This window comes from Daldinia vernicosa, assembly GCF_022497035.1.
Source record: "Daldinia vernicosa strain CBS 139.73 unplaced genomic scaffold F5Y00scaffold_6, whole genome shotgun sequence".
NCBI classification, from domain to species: Eukaryota; Fungi; Ascomycota; class Sordariomycetes; order Xylariales; family Hypoxylaceae; genus Daldinia; species Daldinia vernicosa.
In genome coordinates, this window is record NW_025953922.1 from 281,683 (window position 1) to 294,950 (window position 13,268).

Below are 13,268 nucleotides of genomic sequence, written 5' to 3' on the forward strand. Positions count from 1 at the left end.
CCTTTGTCGTATAATTACTGAGATAATCATCTGCAAGCGACCTTAGTGTGAAAGCAAACGCCGGTGGTGGCCTAGTCGCTGTTTTCAGCGTGAGGGCGTGCAGGATCTGTATTATACAAAGCTGAACATGAACTCTTTGTCCAAGTTCTTATTATTTACACGATAAAATAATAGACAACGTTAGTTCTCATCTGCTGATTATCGAAGCTCAATTAAACAACAATAGCATCTTCGTTGTGAAATAATATCGCATTCTGAGCCACATTTCTTAACTGGCTCATAAAAACACAAATAACTTGACTTAAACAATACCGAAGTTCTATATCTTTGATCGCCGGATAAAAAAAACATAAATCTAAAAGTCGGAGTAGAGATTGGATTGGATAAGAAGTTCACAGTATACTAGAGCGGCTCCCGCCGTCGCGTATTTCTCACCACCCTGTCGCAACCGACTGCAGCATACAAGATGGATGTACTTGGGGTAAGCATTCTTCACACAAACTTAGAAGTTAGGATAATAATTGTATTGGGCACTTTCTGACACTGTGAGAATAGGAGAACGATGGACTGGGTCCATCCTTTGAAACAAACGAATTCTTTCCTGGGATGGATATGCTACACCAGCCAACCCGCATTGACAACCCTTTCAGGGGAGATTTGAGTGACGATGATGAGGACATGGAGGACACTCTAACGTCTGACTGGGAGTGTCCCCTGGCTAGTATGGCACAGGGTTCTCACAACCCTGTGAAGTACCCAACTCCGACACAGGCGGGTGTTTGGTATGGGGAAGGTCGCTCGAGGTTATCTATTAATCAACAATTCGTCGATATCATCCAGGAGTGTGAAAATTTCTATACATCCAATCCCGGATTTGACGGGTCTACACAGCAGGTTGAGCACCTCTTCGGCTTCATTAGAAGAGCCCTCACGGCAATCGGTCTAGAGAGGCATTTAAATGTTTTTAGGCCTCGGGGGGAGGGAATTTACGAAGCGGACCCTACTCCTTCGCCTCGCTATGTGTCTGCCACATACCGCGATCTTCCTACTGATCAGGAACCTATGAATGACAAGGCCTGCTACAACGATGTCAGAAGGCTCCTAGGAGGAGGAATCCCACTTCCCGAAAATTTTGGACAACTTCGAGGCGGAGCTGCTCCGAGCCCTTCTAATGTAGGCCTTCCTTCAGCTAAGGAACTTAGGGAAGACGCCCGTGATTTAAAGAGGCGGGTTGGCTTTAAGGCGACGAGGCCGAGAAAAGCGTGGGGAGATGCTCGACTGGATTCAAAACTAGAGATAGAGAAGATTCCCGAAAAGCTTGAAGATATGAAGGTCAAGGGGCCTCTAATGCTGCCAATTGAGGGCACAAGTAAAGAGTTACGCGATAGAATCTCGAGTGGACTCACCGCTGAGATCGACAAGCAGGCTGAACGGTACGAAGCTGCTAAACAGTGCGACACGATCCCGGATATCAAGGCCTTATTAAAAGAAGTTGACGAGGAAATCGATTCCAAGAGGATAGATTGGCAATCGTTTATTCATGACTGGGTTCGGATAAATTCAGTGGGCAAGGCCCGGTTTAAATTTCAGACCTTTGCTGAAGGGTTCGAACGATTCTACGCAGCGATAATGGAGTCTTTCGCCGTGATGCTTTCCGGTATCATTCGGCTCCTTTTACATAACAAGCTCCTCGAACTTAAAGAAATACAAATTAACGACCTAATTTCTGCAGAGATCGAACATATAGAATCTCTGAAGAGGCAAGAGGAGATATGGAAAGAGTTTGATGCCTTCCACATGTACTTGGTGGCAGGCCTCAAACAGAATGAGAAGGATTTTTACCTTAGGCGTATTCGTTTACGACAAGCGCTAGATCATTACTGGACCCAGCTCATCAAGGAACATCAAGGTATACTCAACAAACTCGAGGAGGAGGGCTTAGATTCGTACCCCGAGACGCAACGGATGATAAAGAAAAAAGAGGCAGAACAAAAGGGCTCCCAGGTCAAGCAGCTGCCCGAGAATAGTGATATCATTCCCTCGGAGAATGAAATCCTTCAGCCAAAAGAGGAAGACCCGACTGCGGACGAGTCCATTGATGACTCGAACTTGCCCAACATCCCATCAGAGGACGATAGTTCGGACGTCCCACCTCCAGAGGTAGATGATCCCACCAAACAAGAGTCGCCGAAGAAAATTCCCGATCCTGGTCCCTCGACTAAAGAAAAGGGCGGTTCGGGCCTCGGCGCAAGTATCTCAGCGCTCAACAAACTGCGTTTGACATACGCAAGGTACCTCCAAACTTATATCGACGACAACAATAGTCTCGATGCGGGCGATCCGGGAAATGCAGCGAAGATATTGGCGAACAACGAGCAGATCAAGATGTACAACCACATGATTTGGAACTTGGACACGGAGATCGACAACCTGAGAAGCCTAAAGCCGGAGAAGAACATCGGAAGGAGTGTGCAGAACGATAGCCCTGGGCCGATACCAGCTCATGAGCTTTACAAGAATACCAAGAGGCTTCAAGGTCAAAAGGATCTCCCTACTGATGTCCATAGCTTGGCACCTGGTAACTTGCCTGGCGACCACCCGGCGCCGGCGATCCCTAGGGTCCTCGTGGGTGGTCCGGTAGACTTTGGTGATGACCCTCTCACTCAGGGTCAGACGACTGATCCTACACCTCAACCCGCGCCTCAACCCGCGCCCAAGCCCAAGCCCTATGTCGAGCCCAAGCCCAAGCCCAATGTCGAGCCCAAGCCCAAGCCCAATGTACAGCCCAAGCCCAAGCCTCCGGTCCAGCCTCCGGTCCAGCCTCAACCTCCGGTCCAGCCTAAAACTCCGGTCCAGCCTCCGGTTCAGCCTCCGGTTCAGCCTCCGGTTCGGCCTCCGGTTCAGCCCCAGCCTCGACCTCCACCTCCACCACCACCTAACCCTTTCCCTATAGACGAACCCGTCACTCCGACTCCTGCTGGGAATAACACTCAAGGTCAGTCTGAAGTTCTTCCACGGTACCGTGCTGGCTTTCCCGTCATCAACTTGGATGAAGAATCCCGGGGGGAGAGTCCTTACCCGCCTCGCCCACCTCGGCATCGTGGCTCTCGCCCTAACCCGCCCGTCCGTCGCTTGTTTCAGCGCCGGCCGGGTCGCGAGGTTGTTGACATAGCCGTGGAGGAGTCCACGCCGCCGTATGGGCGTACTTACCCCAGCAACTCTCGTCTAAGCAATTCTCGTCTATTCCACTCTCGCCGAAACCCTCTCCGGGGCTCGAGGACTAACGTGACTCGAACAGTTCCGACCCCCGCCCCGTCCACAAATGTCCCGCCGGTAAAGACGGTAAACCCAGTGCGACCAGTGCAGCCGGCAACGCCAGCACCTCCGGCATATCCAGTGCTGCCGCAATGGCAACGACAACCGCAACCGCAACCGCAGCCAGAGCCAGAGCCAGAGCCAGAGCCAGAGCCGCAGCCGCAGCCGCAGCCGCCGCCGCAGCATCCAGATGATCCTCATGGTTGGGCTTGGACTCAATTGCCAGCGATGACCTTCGAGCAATACCTCGCATCGCTGCCGCCACGTTTCCGACGCGACCGGAATGCTGCGAAGGCAAACTACGATCTTATCACTAGTACCGTAGCGAATATCAATAAAAGACATAATGGGCCTGCAGAGCCTCCCGCTCACGAAGAAATTTATAAGCAGCAGCCTCCGGTCCAGCCCCAGCCCCAGCCCCAGGTGCCGTCTCCGTTGTATTCGAATACCGCAAGGCCAGGCTGGGCCCACAGCAAGGCTAGCCATGAGTGGACTATGTACGACATTGCGAACATGTCGTTCAAAGATTACTACGATTCCCTCCCAGTAGAAGGGAGAGCGGATGAGAACACTGCTCAGAAGGACTTCAAGGCTATTCAAAACAGCATAAGAGATATCGAGAAGGCCCTGAGACCCGCCACGCCCGTAGATCCACCGCCTCATGCGCCCCCGGTTACTCCATTCCCGCTTACTCCAGCCGATATCAGGATTGCTCACCAGAGCACGGCGGAAAGGCCTCCTAAACGGATCTTTCCTTGGGATAATTATAAAACCGAGTCTCCGAAAAGGGTCACCCCGTCCAATAGGGGAGGATTGGGAGGAACTGGAGGAGTGAAAAAGGTGATCAACCCAAGGAAGCCCTCGAAATTGCCTCCAAATCATCCCAGATATTGGGACTGGAGTGACTGGAGCAGTGTCGTAGACCAACGGTACGAGGGATATCTAGGAAAGCTCGACGAAGAGGAAAAGTCGCAGTGGGAGAAGTCGGAGCAAGACTTTTACGACTTCAGACGAAATGCGTTTAACAAGGCGACGCAGCGGCATAGCGCTGCCGCCGCCAAAAAAAGAGGTAATATTATTTCTGATCGTATTCTTGATTCTAGCGATAGCCAACTGATCCTAGCTTCGACTCAGGTAATTAAAGACGTCACTCAGGTCCCCGTCGTTGACGACGATCCATCTACATATACCGGCCCAATAGCCTACGCAGCAACCCGCGTAACTCAAGCCAAAGGCAAGGGGAAGCAGGATTCCAAGAAGGATACTGGCAACAGGAAGGATACTGGCAACAAGAAGACTACTGGCAACAAGAAGACTACTGGCAACAAGAAGAAGACTGGCGACAAGAAGAAGACCGACGACAAGAAGAAGACTGACAAACCAAAGCAGAAAGGGCAAATAACGGACAAGACTACTAGGATAGCTAGGGACGGGCCAAAGAGATGGAGACCGAAACCGAAGGAGTATTCTAAGCTGTCCTCCCTTATTAAGAAAACCGTAAAGTTCCCAGGTCCAAAGCCAGGCGAGAAAGCAGTTCTGTTCGAAAAAGAAGTCAAGGGCGACCAGTCGAAACCAAGCCAGAAAAAGACAACGAAGAACATCATCCCTGACGACGACCCGCCGCAACAGTCGCAACCTCGCCAGAAAAAGAAAAATCAAAACATCATCCCCGACGACGACGGCGACGTCGTGGAACCTAGTCCTGAGCCAGCGCCCGAACCTCCACGTCCACTTAGACAGGGACTAAGGCCAAAACCGCCACGACCACCACCTTCTCCGAAGCGCGACGACGGACGTAAGAAGCCAAAGGTAAAGCCAAAGACAAAAAAGACGCCTACGCCCGCGCCTGCTCCCGAACCTGAACCTGCGCCTAAACCTGCTCCTAAACCTGCTCCTAAACCTGCACCTAAACCTGAATCTGAACCAGAACCTGAACCAGAACCTGAACCTGAACCTGAACCTGAATCTGAACCTGATCCCGCCTTGGTACTAGCCAATCTCCAAGAAAGACGCAGGCAAGCCCCCAAACCGCCCAGTCCCTGGCCCGACCCCATGCCCGACGTCCAACCCCCGCGCCAACCCGGGCCCCTGAAGCGGCCTATAGCGTTGGCGGAGGAGGAGAACAAGAAGAAACCCGAACTCTCGCCCAGGACCAAGAAGCGAAAGCTGGACACCGTGATCCCGCAAGGCGACGGCTGGCCCGACATCAAGTACCTGATGAAGGCGCACCGGACGGCGGTGATGGCCGGGCAGACGATCAGACAGCGGCGGGGGGGCGGGACCAGACTTGCCGTGGGGCCGAAGGAGGCTATCGACGGGGTACTTAGGCCTGTCCTAGATAGGAATGATAAGGTTCATATATGATCGTGGGGAGCGGTGGTATGGATTAGGGGTATTGGTTTTAATGGGGTGGAAAGTGTCCGGCAATGTTTAAAGAAAGGGGTTGGTTGGTGTCTGGGGAGGTGGATGGATGGATGGAACGATATATCGACAAGACTGGTGTGGGTTGCTGAGTACAGACAGATGGGCACTTGCCGCCGGAAGACAACGACATGATGGATACTTTATAGATGGAAAGACGGAATTTCGATGGGGACCTGAATGACGCATCAAATTAGACGAACAAGAAGAGGAGGAATTAGATTATGGAGGAAAGTTAGGGAAGAAGATTGTACGATGGAGAAATTGGATTATTAGTTAGACATTGTGTGCAAGGAGGGTTTGGTTTACTTACTTACACATCTACGCAGTAGAGCTTTCTTATTTATTTCCTTTGTAGGATAAATTCATCTCTAGTTATTCCTATGTTGTCACAACAAACACCGAATCGTCTTGTCCCATTCACGTGAGGTGAAAATGTGCCCAGTAGTAGTAGGCTGATCGGGGAATATATCCTAGTATGATTATATGGATATCTTCTCTCTGCATCTATTCTCATGGAGACCAGAATACGCCGCCTAGTTATAATCATTAATCCGAAATCTGCTTCTCTCTGTGACATTGGATGTCTCCGGAACTCCGCCAGGTATCATACCAAAGGGCGTAAAAAACACTGTTGATGGTCCGTCTTGAGCGGAATGCTACGTCCGTTACCAACAATTTCGTACTATACAATCCAGCCCTCACACAAGGGGGTCCTATAGGAAGTAGTCTGCCACTGGTTTCTTAGCAGGCATACCCCTGGAGTCTTGCGGCGCGGCCTGGAATACGCGATATCTCCTTGCTGGGCCGTTCTTGAGCCTCTTCTCGCTCTCCATCATAACACCCTCTACTCCACCATCGCTCCGGCCCACATCGCCGTTGCTGCGCGCGAAAAAACTCTCTCCGGTCGGGTCCTCAGACAACTCTAGGACGGCGGCCACGTTGCCGCATCGGTAACAGTAGTTAGGTGCCGACCAAACCGTAACAATGCTTGCATCGAACATCTCCTTAAACCCTTCCATGACGAGCTGGTGGGCGCGCGCAATGAGCGAAAGGTCATTCTTATGGTTGAAAACCTTGACAATATCCGCGCCAAAGAGGAAGCCTGCGCCGCGTGGCGACAGACCCCAGCCGTCAATCTCGTCCGGGTCAGACCATAAGAGGTCGCACATGGCGCCCTCGTGAGGTACCTCTTGTTTGCGATCCAATAGGCGGATCTTATCCACCGTATCGATCAGGGGTGATAAACCGCCGTGCACACATAAAACCGCTCCTGTCGGGTTGCCGATGGTGCCCCCACTGGAGCCCGACGCGCCTGACCCTGGAGGGCCAGTCTTAGGCTGGATTCCGTTAGGACTTTTCTGCTCCCGATCTAGAGATTGATCGCTGCCTCGTCTCATAAATCGACTCATGATATCTCCATCCGCATTGCATACCTCAATCTCAATATCCTGCTGGGTATATTCCTCGCTGGGTGTCATCTCATTAGGAGGCGAGAGGGTATTCGACGCGTTGAGCACTATAGCTCCGAGGGCGAGATAGTCGAAAACATCGCAGCAATACCTCCAAACGTTAGCACTGCCATATTTTCGGAGGCATTCATCGTAGAATCCGTAAACTGTCGTTATCTGACGAGACTCGTGGTTGCCCCTGATAAGGGTCATACGATCGGGATAGCGGACTTTTAAGCAGAGGAGTAGGAGGAAGGATTCTAGTGAGTAGAAGCCACGGTCGACGAAGTCGCCTACATGAGCACATTTGATTAGAGATTCCATCCGGTAAAAGATGGGTATCGCGCTTGGAATATGTACCCATGAAAAGGTAATTTGTATCTGGTGGATCGCCTCCAACCCTGAAGAGTTCCATCAGATCGTGAAACTGTCCGTGGATATCACCACATATCTGCGCGCATTATGTCAGAGAGATATTCCGAGCTTATACTATCGCCTTGGGATAAGGCATACCGTTACAGGGGCTGTGACTGTAACAACGTTTCCTTCCTCGATCAAGAGCTCTCGAGCCTTATGGCAAAGTTCCCTAACTTGCGCCTCGGGGATCGGACGACATGCTCGGAGTTGAGCGATCGCTCTGTATAGTCACACATGGTTAGCATACATATGGCGCTGCGTTTATACCCATAGAGGGCGCCGTACTTATCAAGGTCGCTCATGACTACGGTTGGGAGGATAGGCTAGGGGAATAGGACCGAGGCCGCAATCGAAGCTAACGCCGAGCCAAGGGGAGGGTGAATTTGAATATTCGTATGGTCGTTTTTATAACATTATCAGGATACCTAATTAGTTGGCCTAAGAGGTGCACGTAGACTATTATTGTGTACTGTGGTTGTGATTTGCGATATGGTTTTTCTTCATGCTATGCAAATTGGGATATGGAGATGTGGTTCGCGACAGATTCGGTTCGTCGCGTGCGGCATCTTACAGTTGACAATCCAAAATTAGAAAATACTTTAGTTGCACTATGCACTGAGCGCGAAATGGCACCGGCACTCCCATTTCTGAAGTCATTTTAGCGGGTCCCTCAATTGCCTGCAGCCTGCAGCTTCCCCCTTGCTAGCCGTTCCTAAGCTTGTAAGCCGCTACACGGGGATTATGTAAAATGGAAATACCTAGATACTATGGTACCAGGCCAAAGTAAAACCACCCCCAAAAGTACCACCGAAAAGGGTTAGATGTGGCTGTCATACAGAATTGGTATCAGCTTTTTAGCATTTCCAGTACCGCATTGGCCACCTTTTAGTGCGCGACTTATGGCTGTGGTTTTACTTAGGTACCTACCCAATTAATTCTTGGATGCGCTACCTTAAACAACAGCAACGACTATCGTAACCCTCACCCGTCCTGTAGTCTCCAGCTTCCAATCGTCATGCCGTGGGACCATACAGGCATAATCTAAGTATGTCCCTAGCCTAACTGCATCAATTGGCAATTTTCAAGCTCGCACCTTACAAAAGATCACCAGTCACTAACAAGTTTCTGACTTACAGCTTTACTCCTCCTCAAACTCACCCACCCACACCATGCCGCCGCACCTACACCCGCGGTCGCGAATGACCTCCTCGCTCTTCGCCACAACCGTAGCAGCAAGCTTCTTCGTCGTGACACTCCCGCACATCCTGCCTTGTCCCGCGCCGCGGGTGACCTACGCCGACTCAGAAATAGCCGCAGACGGCACGAAGCGGCGGCGGAGGAGGAAACCAGAGCCAGCAGTTGTGAAGGACGGTATCGTCCAGTTCGAGAGTCCGACTGAGGATTTGGAGAGGGTTGCTACTGAGACTGGCGGTATTGCTACGAGGGCAAGGAAGGAAAGAGAATGTCCCGTACCCAAACCGGGTGGCGTCATTGGTGAGTTGATGGGGTTTAATGGCAAGTCGAAAACGGAAGAAGGAAAAAGGCCGAGTGATAATACATAGAAAACAGCGAGCATCAGGTTGAGAAACTACTGGAGACTTTACACTCGCAATGTGTATAATATTACTGTGTGAAGAATACGTCACATTTGCCCATTACTCCACACTAGAATTATCACTAAAAGACTAACTACTCCATCTGTATCACTCCGGGAAGTTGATAGACGGCCACTTGCTTTTGGAGAGATAGAAAAGTAAGCAGCGCAAACATATCGCATTACTCAACATCATAATCCATTATTTGAAACTCTATTTTCAGGATAGCATAGCATTAGGTACATTTCCAAGTTCAAGCGTTAGGCGTTCAGCGTTCAGCGTATTTTATTTCATCTCACTTGGTAGCTCAGAAGCAAAATAATTATAGGCTAAGAACAGTTTCAAGCATTATTGTCAGAAATGCAATTGAACTTTTATTGACCATTAACCGGTTGGTTAACATCCGGCAACTTTGGTGACTCCTTAGAACTCCTTTCGTATCCCCCATCCTCCTAATAGCTACCATGGGGTTGATAGCCATAAAGATCAAGCCGTCCCATCATCATGATGAAGTTTATCCACCTCGCAATACTGCTAAAGATTTTGACCGTACCAGTGCAAAAGGCGACCACTGCGAGTTCCTCGTTCCACATCAACTAATTAACGAAGCCGTAGACCTGCCTGAGTCCAGAATGCCTCTGCATCTTCCTATGTCTGTACTTGCGGAACAAAGAACACTAAAAAATTAACGCAAAGAAAGTCATGAGAGGATAATATTACAGATAGGAAACGAATGGTAAAAAAGGTATCACTGAACGTAAGCGGGAAGGATCAAAAGCTTCTACCAAAAGCTTCTCCCTAGGATGCAGATTGCGGCGTCGGTACTTCTGTCTCTTCAACTTTTGCTTCGTCCAGGTCCAGCTTAGGCTTCTTCGAAGCGCGCTCGGACTCAGATTCCTCTACCTTCATCTTCAGTTCCTGATTCTCTTGCTCCATCTCATCGAGTCGCCTCTTAAGGATATTCTCTCGCCTATGACTGTCCTCCAACTGTCGCTGGATTTCTTCACGTTGCATGCGTTCCGTAGCAGCTTCCTTGGCAGAGTTTTCGGCAGAATGGCGGTAGTTGTCAGCGGTCTGCATATCTTGTTCCAGCTGTTGCAATCGGCCTCTGTACAGCTCATTGACAAGTTCGAGCTCGCTAACGCGCGTCTTTAGGCTGGAGTTGGCGGCAATTAACTGCTCGTGAGTCTGCGGGACATCGGTGATCTGTTGGTCGCCGTTCATAGGGGACTGGTGGCTGGGAGAGCCATCGGGAATGGGGTACTGAGTTAGACCGTCCGACTGGAAATGATCCATAGCTTGGAAAGCAGTCAGATGGGGATCATATATAGACGGGGTCGCTGTGCGCGACACGGGCGAGTCTGTACCGTGGCCATGTCCGTTTGTGGCATTCTGTTGGTTCGCGCGAACGGCGGCAAGGGCGGCGGTTGCGTTATCATGGTTGAAGTTATTGCCGTTGGTACTGGCAGGGAGGCTTTGCTGCAGAGAGTTGTGAGTATTATGAATATGATTAATTATGATTACGCGGGCGGGGTTTAAAGGGGACGTGTTCCATACCTTTTTCTTTACCTGCATGTCCGGGCGCATTGTCTTGACGCGATTTCGGCTCTTAATGACGTCCGTCTTCAAGGAAATCGGGCGCGGGCGGCCATGCAGCTTCAAGAACAGGCCGCAGGCATTGCATAGGACGGATCCCGTCTCGTCGCGACGCCATAAAGGAGTAGTCGACGTACCGCAATTCTGACAAGTCGGCTGCGTAGATGGAGTATCACCGTTAGCACCTGCAGCCGTTGTGGGGTGTGAGGCCATCATTTTGAAATTGAATAATGAAGCTTTCAATCGAAAGATGGGTTATATCGGCGGATAGAGTATCGCGATGGGAGACTGGGGAGAGATATCGATAGGGAAGGATAGGTTGATCGATAGAATTGATAGAACTGATAGAACTGATAGACGGGAAAGATTGAAGAATTTCTAGAAAGTGGGTGCTGATAAGGTTGCAACCAATCATAGCAAGGTACGAACCTTGTCTATACAAGGGTACCTGCGACTTTCCAAAGTTCCACATCCGAATTGAAGGGGCGACTTCCACCTTTCATGTCAACAGCGTACAGATGTAGGCAAGAATGCCTCCTTACCTGTACACCTATTGGTACATGACTTATCCCGCGTCGAAACCTTGGTAAATCAACAGGTGCAGAATGCAGCAAAATGCAACAAAATGCAACATTCCACTTGCTCTTCCACTGCATATAGTCCGATTTCCAAAATATCGAACATATATGCATGTCATGCTCAAAAGGGAAAAGGAAAGGTGAGGTGCTGAGATAAAAAAAAATAAAGCGCAATAACTCACCAAATTACCCGACGCCGTCGGAGCGTGCGCTGCAGGAGAAGAATTCATTTGCGGAACTGGCGTATGTGTTGCTCTGTATTTGATGGGAATATGTTAGAATGATGGTTATCGCAAATGTATGTAATGTTCGAAAACGTATGTGTTCTTAAAAAGTCGAAGTTGCGATCAAGTTGCCGTAAACAATTCAATGCTCAAGGCACAAGATGGCGTCCGGGTTAACAAGTACGTAGAAGCAAGCAAGTCAACGAGACCTGCACCATTGACAGGCATACTAACGTTTCCTAGTGACTACCTAGGTTACGGTGATAATGCCGCCGTCAGGTGTACACTTAGGTGTTGAATCCTTGAGATATCTATTTCGTTCTCTCCCCGATAAGACACCTCCCATGCAGGCAAGTCGTAGACCCCCTTCTGAGATATAAAACCACTGCCATGACAATTTCTGCCCCTTTCATCCCCCCCAAAAAATTTTGGTATAAGAAAATCATGTAATTGTTCAGGTGTAAACTCACCTCAATTGCGGCGAATCGGTTGCTGATCCCGCGGCTGCCAACGCGGAAACACCTGGAAGCTGTGCTACCGAGGCTGTGGTGGAAGAAGTCGAACTCGGACGCGATATTGGGTCAAGGGTTGCCGGCAACGACACCGTGCCCTCCTCCATGACTGATCTGATAGGTGGTAATGCTGGTGATGCCGTACGTGTCGGGATCGGTGAGGTGATTGGTGGTAGATTGCTATCTGCCTGTAATGATGCCAGTGTGGAGGACGCCGTGGTGGATAAAATTTCAAGGCCCCGAGTCTCCTCGGGACGAACAATCGTAGTAAAGACAGGAATCGAAGGTGGGTATTAATCGGCGCGAGTAATGGGAGAGTCACGCCTTGACCGCCCAATAATCTAGCGGTATGAAGGCGGCTTTGATGTAGGTGGTTGCAAAGAAGCAACAGGCACCGTAAGAAATGTACTAAGAACCCACTGTATATTGGACCGTAAATCGTAAATCAGAAAGAACCGATTGGAAGTTTGCAGCTCAAGAGTGGAGCAGCCAAAAGAAGACTCGACAAAGATTGAAACTCATAAAATTCGACCAAATAGATATGCACGAGTAGGTAACGTCAGTCAGTTAACCAATTATTTTAAACTTGAAGTAAGAAATTATACGGAAGAAAAGGAAAGGCAAGTATGTAAGTAAGATGGCACGCGCCAGGAGAGAATAAAAGAAATCCCCTGAGCCTCGATGTACATAAGATAGACACGTAGAAATTTGATAAAAAAATTATTATTGTTGTTATCTTAAGATACGATGTACATCCTGGTAGATATTATTAGGGGAAGTACATACTCCCTTTACTTGCTTTTTTTCGTTACGTTTATGTACGTAGATTAGATCCCATTTGCTTGGCCACGGGAAAACTGTTTCTAATCTAGACGCTAAGGATTTTTAAGATCATCTGGATTACGATTGGCTACTTTAATTCCCTTGTCAAACTACTCCTGATCAGGTAAAGTACCGTAGCTGCATGTATGCAGTCCTGCATTTAGGTATATGATAATTACACCGACTGGCACCTTGGGCGTTTCTCTTATTATCTCGCCAGCTCGTCTTCGCTATGTACTATCTTAGCTTTATATCTCATATTACACACCATATCTCTTTCTCCCGGTTCCCCGATTCAAAGGCGGTTTAACTTTCCGTGGGGCAGGCAGCATTCATC

At 49.5% G+C, this 13,268-nt stretch overlaps 4 protein-coding genes across 4 annotated transcripts; 2 read left to right on the plus strand and 2 right to left on the minus strand.

The window, feature by feature from the left end:
• The first annotated feature begins 202 nt into the window (after positions 1-202).
• On the plus strand, positions 203-6,034 carry F5Y00DRAFT_273128 (uncharacterized protein). The gene is made up of 2 exons (XM_048013116.1): positions 203-481; positions 556-6,034. The coding sequence occupies exons 1-2, from the start codon at positions 467-469 to the stop codon at positions 5,677-5,679; spliced, it is 5,139 nt and encodes a 1,712-aa protein (XP_047868450.1). The 5' UTR covers positions 203-466; the 3' UTR covers positions 5,680-6,034.
• A 71-nt stretch (positions 6,035-6,105) lies between these two features.
• F5Y00DRAFT_226903 (serine/threonine protein phosphatase) lies at positions 6,106-8,192 on the minus strand. Its single transcript, XM_048006398.1, has 4 exons — positions 7,890-8,192; positions 7,701-7,824; positions 7,548-7,638; positions 6,106-7,480 (listed from the first exon to the last, which is right to left on the minus strand). The coding sequence occupies exons 1-4, from the start codon at positions 7,904-7,906 to the stop codon at positions 6,453-6,455; spliced, it is 1,260 nt and encodes a 419-aa protein (XP_047868451.1). The 5' UTR covers positions 7,907-8,192; the 3' UTR covers positions 6,106-6,452.
• A 284-nt stretch (positions 8,193-8,476) lies between these two features.
• On the plus strand, positions 8,477-9,345 carry F5Y00DRAFT_226904 (uncharacterized protein). Its single transcript, XM_048006399.1, has 2 exons — positions 8,477-8,649; positions 8,741-9,345. The coding sequence occupies exon 2, from the start codon at positions 8,774-8,776 to the stop codon at positions 9,164-9,166; it is 393 nt and encodes a 130-aa protein (XP_047868452.1). The 5' UTR covers positions 8,477-8,649; positions 8,741-8,773; the 3' UTR covers positions 9,167-9,345.
• Positions 9,346-9,997: 652 nt separating this feature from the next.
• On the minus strand, positions 9,998-11,011 carry F5Y00DRAFT_258368 (uncharacterized protein; the record flags this gene model as incomplete). The annotated part of the gene is made up of 2 exons (XM_048010692.1): positions 9,998-10,678; positions 10,757-11,011. 2 exons carry the CDS (start codon positions 11,009-11,011, stop codon positions 9,998-10,000), a joined length of 936 nt encoding a protein of 311 aa, XP_047868453.1.
• Between the last annotated feature and the right edge of the window lie 2,257 nt (positions 11,012-13,268).